Source organism: Notolepis coatsorum (genome assembly GCF_963971535.1).
Source record: "Notolepis coatsorum genome assembly, chromosome: 6".
Taxonomy (NCBI): domain Eukaryota; kingdom Metazoa; phylum Chordata; class Actinopteri; order Aulopiformes; family Paralepididae; genus Notolepis; species Notolepis coatsorum.
The window spans coordinates 108490981-108498635 of record NC_140170.1 but is presented as its reverse complement, the minus strand read 5'-3'; the positions used below and the strand labels follow the sequence as shown (position 1 = coordinate 108498635).

At 42.0% G+C, this 7655-nt stretch overlaps 1 protein-coding gene across 1 annotated transcript in view; it reads right to left on the bottom strand.

Moving 5' to 3' along the window:
- necab3 (N-terminal EF-hand calcium binding protein 3) overlaps positions 1 to 7655 on the bottom strand; it is a 156665-nt gene that overhangs the window by 18846 nt on the left and 130164 nt on the right. Inside the window, exon 9 of the mRNA XM_084316175.1 lies at positions 1268 to 1321. Within this exon, the coding sequence (XP_084172301.1) occupies positions 1268 to 1321 (54 nt within the window). The remainder of the gene's footprint in view (positions 1 to 1267; positions 1322 to 7655) is intronic.

Below are 7655 nucleotides of genomic sequence, written 5' to 3'. Positions count from 1 at the left end.
GCCTAACCTTAACCATAAGGCATAACCAACTCCGAAAGAATATTGCCATTCTCTAAGACAAGTGGTTGTGTACTTATTTTTCTGTTAACTTATTATGGATTGAATACTGAAAACCTTAATGCACAGTAACTGAACTTAATATTTTTAAGTTCTATTTTTAAGTTTTTAAGTTATTATTATTTATTTTTTTACAGTGTAGTCTTGCGATCAATCAAAACGTATTTACACGATATACCTCACATTCACCCTCCATTCACATCCTGGTGTTCTCCTGGTGTTCTCCATTAGGCATGTAGGTGGAGCTATGACAGCACACGTACAGTACACACACCGATGGTGTGTGATGTGTCCAAAAATGAATGGGCAAATGTGAGTGAAATGGTCGCACTGTATGCAGCTGTTTGTCTGCATTGCATTCCCCCCCCCAACTCAGATTTAGGGTTGATACAACCATCATAATAATATTGTTAATAATAACAATAACAATAATGATGTAATAATGTAAAAATTATCATTAAAAAGACCTGATTATGAGAAAAAAAAATTACGATGCATGGAATATTGTTGAGGCACACTAGTTACAACTATATTTCAAACAGGCACTCCATGTCAAAAAGGTTGCTGACCCCTGGTATACATTATACCATTATTTTACTGTTACAAAGAACATTTTCTACAACAGTACCAATTTAGATTTAGACATTTAGTCAGTTCGTCCAAATAACGGCTGTTTGGAAATTTTTGGAAATTGACCAGCTGCGACAGGACTGGGATCATCCGGCTATATTCCTTTATCTGTAATTTATCAGTATCCCCAGTTAGTAGCTAGATTAATACATTTAGTGAAAATGTCAATAATCAAATAATCTGGACAAAACCATTGCTTTATCTGTCTGATTCAGATGACGCAAATGGACATTTTTAACCTCTTTTGGTCCATATATGGGCATATGTGCGTGCCGTGACGCAAGGGATTCCCCAATCTGCACGCGTCAGCCCCAGTCTCCTCCGTAGATCAGAGTGTCACATTTAATTAACAAGGCTACGTTTTTTTTAGCTGTTGATATACGCTTATTATACCATGGCTATGAACCAATCATATTGCTTGATTTGAACTACCCGTTTTATAATAAAAAAAAAGATACTGCTCAGAAATTGCTTTATTGTGTATATCCTTCATTTTATCTAAGTTTGTTTAAAATGTTGCATGTTTTTATTTTTAAAATGTTTTGTATTCAACCAATCAATCAATCAACTGCTGACTCACAGATTTGTATGTGCTGGCCAGTGTGTCCTCTTTCAGCGGCTCCAGCTTGGGACTCTGAAACAGAGAGGTGACAATCTGAGTATACTGTAGTACTTCTGCAATGACTCATCCATTGTTAGTTACATCACAGACAACAACGAGGAGGAGTACATCAGCAAGACCAAGGAGCTGGTGGTGGACAAAGGCCCCCAACTCCCATCACTATCACAAGGGATGAGGTAGAGATGGAGACATACAGTACAAGTTCCTGGGAGTACACTTGAACAATACACTGTACTGGTCAGACAACACTCTACAGGAAGAGACAGCGCAAGCTGTTCTTCCTCAGGAGAGTGGTCCTTCAACGTGTACAATAGGCTGCTGCAGTACCAGTTTGTAGCCAGCGTCCTCTTCTTCGCCGTGGTATGCTCAACTCAAGACACTAACAAACTCCATAGTGGGAGGCAAATTGGACAAACTATAGGTGGTTCTGGAGAGGAGGATGAGAAAGAAGCTGGATAATATCCTGGAGAACCCCTTCCACCCCCTCTATGAGGAGCTAGCTAAGATGAGGAGCACATTCAGCCATATACTTCACCCCAACCCCCCCCCCCCCCAACACACCACAAATCACCTGAATATACATCTCATCTGCCCAGCTGATCAGACCTTTACTTTTTATTTTATTTTATTCATATTTTATCTTGTTCTTTACCTTCCATTGTATTCTCTATATTTTACTGTCACTTATATTACCCAGCCTGTACCTCCCCTTCTCTGTGCTGCTATGACACCTGCATTTCCATCCCGTAGTAGTAGGCTATAGCCTACAGTACCTTATTGTTCTCCTTTATCAATATCAAGACTCCTGGATTCATTGACAGCCAGTTAAACATATTTTAGTAATAAAATATTACTAAGTTATATAGGTATTTGAGTTCTAAACATGTCTTAAGTTTTCTTAAAAAAAAAGAAAAAAAGAAGAAATTATGCATTCTAGCAGCCTTTAAGGCCATGTCCACACGGAGACGAGTTTGGGTGTATCCGCCAAAGTATTTTATCGTTTGCACGTTTCGTCCACACGGAACCGCGTTCTGGGAGTCTCTACAAGCCAGTACGCATCTTTCCTGAACCAATGATGCATGGTAGGGGAGCATGTCTATATTCCCCGGGTCCTATGTTCCGCGGGTCCTATGTTCCCCGATTGATTGATTGATTGATTGATTGAAAATTTTAGACCACCAGCCCTGATTCCAAACTCTAACCTTAACCAACTTCGAAAGAGGGCCTAAGGGGGGATTCGAACAGGGGTCGTCCGCATGAGAGGTATGAGGACTAACCATTACACCACGGTGGCAGATAAATAAAATATCCATTATATATCCATTAATGGACAAGAGAGCCGTACGTCGGCCGTCTAATGAAGTTAGATTTATACAGTACACTTTGACTGCTGAATTGACACGTTTAACTTATTCATTCAGCAACTTAATTCAGCAACATTAATGCTTCTTACTGTTACTGTTAGAGACTGTGCTAGGCGCGACAATGCTGCTGCGGCGTTGAAGTGGGAAAGCGGCAGTGAAACACAGCAGCCTCTGGCGTTGCCGCCTCGGCCGCTGCCGCGGGGCGGGGCCGCGGCGTGTCACGTGGCCGTCGCGGCCAATCAGGCCAACCCCGGAAATCAAATCCGTTGCGGAAGTGATACACGCACCCTGTACGGCGCCATTATTGTTGATGTTGTTGGCTGGGTTAGCGCATCCGGGTTAAGGGAGAGGTGGGCTATTGCGTCATCGGTTCAGGTTCGTTTGGACGCACATATTTCTTGAGACGATTTCGTGTTTACGGAACCTTTTTTGAAATGAAAACGAAAAAGATCGGTTCCGTCTCCGTGTGAATGTGGCCTTAATAATTGTACCCCTCTGTTTCAGTCCTGTTCTTAATTGACTGTTTCTGTGCCTGTAACGAGTGAACCACTGGTGCACCAAAAGCACTACATACAGAGAAAACACGAGAACATGACCTTGAGACACTCCTCTACTATTGAGGGCAAACATGAAATGAACCAATCAGTTGGCAATCAAGCACACACCTGCCATGCCGCATGGCAATTAACTGGTGTCTGGTGATTGACAGCTCACATGAGAAAACCAAAAATAACTGGTGTCTGGTGATTGACAGCACACCAGAGAAAACTCAAACCCACATAAACCGTGATCCATCACAACAAGCCTGTACCATCTAACGAAATTCAGATCAAGCTTTCATGCTAAAGGTTGCAGATCAAATATGACTCAAGATACAGCAATAGCATAGCAATCTTACAGAAACATATTTTAGGTTAAACTTTAGGTAGAAAAGAGAAGATTTACAAGCAATCCACCATCTTGTACACATAGTTAAGATATCTTTACACATACAAGGTCTTACTAACTACGGCGATTGTGGCTGTATTTCTGAATGGCTTGTTTCAAGAGGAAGGGTTCTTGTCACAGCTGAACTGCAGAAAAGGCAAATATTTTACTTTCCTCAGTTATGGGAGAACCTCATTCTGTAAAAACACAGGAAAATGCTATTTTCACAATAGATCCCCTTTAATATAACTGTGTGCATTAGCTTTTATGACAGAGCCTTAAGCTATAGAGGCCTTTAAATGTGAAGAAAAAAAAACTGAGATTGCACTGGTCAGTGGGGGATCATAGTCCAGTGTTCATACATGGTGAACCAATCAATCAGGTCTGCTTCTAAAAGTACCTTGAACAAATCAATCACGTCTGCTCCTCCTACGACGAGGTAGGGCAGCTGTCAGTTATATTGGTAAGTTATATTATTATATATCCATATTTCCGTGCTGCACACTTGACTGTTGTAAACCGTTTTTGTAAGTTATGCTCTTAACCATTAAATTCTTTTCCACATAGGTAAAGGGTGGATCACCTGCTTGGTTAGGGGGAGGGGGGCACGCGTCGTCTATTTCGGTGGAGCGTGGAATGAAATCGGTAAGCGGCTGAAGATATGTGTAGTCCTCATCCCGCTAGGGGAGTAGTTTAGTCGGGTAGTTAGTGTTACCCAGGTGATCCTAGTTAGGTGGTTAGAACCAACATTTATTATTTTCATGAATGTTAGATGTGGACATTAAATCGAATTGGTTAGGTTGTCATACTGCATAATGTGGCTGTTAAGTGTTGCACACGGACATTATTGAGTACTATAGGTGAGTGGCTATTTTGTAGGGCTTATTGAAGTCTGATTTGTTGGGTAGTATTGTATGTTGCTACGGGAGTGTACTTTCTTTCATAACTGTATTCTGTGGTAGAGAGTAGAGCTATGGAGGTTTGTGATCAGGATGTTGGTGTGTCGGATCTTGATGGTGTTGACTCTGCACTAGGTTCAGAACATACTAGTGTTACTTCTGCTGGTGAGTTGAGCGCACTGAGCGCTGAGCTGCGTTTAGCCTGTCTAGAGGAGAGGGCGGCTTTGCGCAGGGAGGATAGAGAAGAGAGGAAGGAGGAGAGAGACAGAGAAGAGAGAAAGGAGGAGAGAGACTGGGAAGAGAGAAAGGAGGAGAGAGACAGGCAGGACAGAAACAGAGAGAGAGACAGAGAGAGGGACAAAGAGGAGAAGGCGGCTGATAGGGAATTTCAATTGGCGATGAGGAAACTAGAGTTGGAGTGTGGTGACGCTAGATGTAGCGCCACTTCCTCTCCAGTACTTTCCGACTCCCAGGCACCCTTTGATATTAGCCAGCATATGTCCTTGGTTCCCCTTTTTCATGAGTCTGAAGTGGGTGTCATTCAACCACATGGGGGGGGCTCTCACGTGACTACGGCGGTATGGCACGGTAGTTCGCTCTCGTAAGTGACAGACCAATTAAGTTATTATTTCACCTCTAAAGAAAGAAAAATCCGCGCAACTTCAGGAAAAGGTTTCAATACACTAGATGTGTGAATGACACGTCCTGGCAACCGTGCAGAGACAAGACTGTTGTCTAAGAAACGTGAAATCGATTGGCGTTCTGCCAAACAAATTATGTCTGACAAAGATACACCTGCTTGGGCGTCGCACCTAATTGCGGAGGTATCTATCATCAAAGATTCATTCCAGCTAAGGTTTGATGAGCTCAGTGAATCGATCAACGGAGTAAAGAAGGACACACGGGCTATTCTGCAAAGAATATCCAACGCGGAGAACCGTATCGGAGCGGTAGAAGACCAGATGGCCGTAGACGGCAAAACTTTGAAAGACCTGACGGGAGACGTGGACTACTTGAAAACCAAATTAACCTACATGGAAGCGCAGAGCAAGAGAAATAACATCGTATTGGTCGGCCTGAAAGAGGGAGAGGAAGCCGGTGACCCGAATAATATGATTAATGGCATTCTGAGATACATCCTGGATTTAAAGGACACTGACCAGGTACCAGAGGTAGAAAGGCACCATCGGACTCTCCGACCCAGACCAGACCCATCGGCACCTCCTCGCCCGTACATTATACGGCTGCTGAGATGGAACGACAGGCAGGACATCTTGAGAGCCGCGGGGAAGAAAAAGAAGCTGACATGGGGAGGAAGGCCGCTTCACGCATTCCAGGATCTACCCGTGGAAATTAAAAAGCAGCGCGCCGGTTATACCGACATCAAGAAGAAATTGTGGGACGCGGATGTCCGTAATGGTATACTGTACCCTGCGAGGCTGATAGTCACCATCGACGGCGAAACATCCATCTATAATAACCCCACGGATGCAGCGAAAGGATTGAAGATCAAGCTTCCTAATATTTTTGGCTAATGGACAGAGCATAGAGGTATGACACGCCCACCACTCACTGACAGTTGACAGTTGACAGTAGACATGACAACTGAGTTATTTAGTGTGGGTGAAGAGCAAGATCCCGTGCAAGGTATGCAATGAACATTAAGGGCAGCCTCTTTCATTATACTGTTTATTATTATAATACATTTTTTTTGGTTTGTGTGTATGAAGGTATATATATATTATTTTGTTTTCTGAGGTTATGTATTGCACTGCCCCTATAGTAATAATTTCGGATGCACGGATCATGCATTTAATTAAGGACATGGTCTGATCACTGCGTGCGGATAACTGTGTTTATCAGTTTGTTCACGGACAGGGGATGGACACAGGTTCTATCTCCCTTATATTATGTGTGTGCCCTTTTATTGGCACTTCTTGTATGGTTTGTTATGTGTTTTGTGTGTATTTCCCCTTGTTGGTGCAGACCATTGATAACTTCAACATATATTCAGTATTTTCCTTTTTATCCAACCTTTTCAACGAGCTAAAGCGCAATATAATTTTTGATGGCCACAATTAACATGATTAGTTGGAATGTAAACGGGGTTTCAAATAAAACAAAGAGATATAAAGTCATTAGTCATTTGAAATCCCTGGACTGTGATGTTGCGATGTTGCAGGAGACACATTTGAAGGATGAGGACTCTATTAAGTTGAGACAGAGATGGGTAGGCCAGGCCTACTCAGCACCAGGTACCGGGGCATCTAGGGGCGTCAGTATTTTAATAGCAAAACGACTGACGTTTAGACTATTTCAAAAAATTATTGACAAGGATGGCAGGTTTATCATTCTATCAGGTTTTTTACAAAATACTAAATGCACGTTAGTAAATGTCTATGCACCCAATATTGGTCAGGCCGAATTTCTATCCAAATTGAGTGTGGCATTATCTCATTTTGCGGCAGACCACATTTATTTAGGAGGTGATCTCAACCTAGTTAGTGACCCGGCAGTGGATAGATCGGGCCACCCACTCATATCAGATGGTGCATTGTCAGCAGCGCTCAATGAGTTGCAGGTATCTCTGGCTTTGACAGACATATGGCGGGTAGTAAACTCTCTTGCCCGAGAATATACTTTCTATTCACATGCTCATAATTCGTACTCAAGGATTGATTACTTTCTTTTTTCACAATGTACAGTTGAGAATGTGATAGAGTGCAACATCCATAATATTATAATCTCAGATCATGCCCCCATGTCAGTGCGCTTAGCTCTCTCTGTAAACAATCACAAAAGTAAACAATGGAGATTTAACAACTCTTTGCTAAAAGATCAAGAGTTTGTATCTTTGATAAATGAGAGAATAACTGAATTTATAAATATTAATCTAAAATCTGTCCCTTCAATACAAATGGTGTGGGAAGCATTCAAAGCAACTTGCAGAGGGTGGATTATTAGCTATTCTACAGCCAGAAAGAAGAAAATGATAATGAAGAAAAACAACTTAATATTAGAACTTAAGGCTGTAGAAACACAACACATGCTTAACCCTGGAAATATACAACTGAAAAATACTATGTTGATTCTTAAGACAGAGTTGCAATCAATTATACATGAGGAGACAGCGTTTGCTCTTTTCAGACTCAGTAG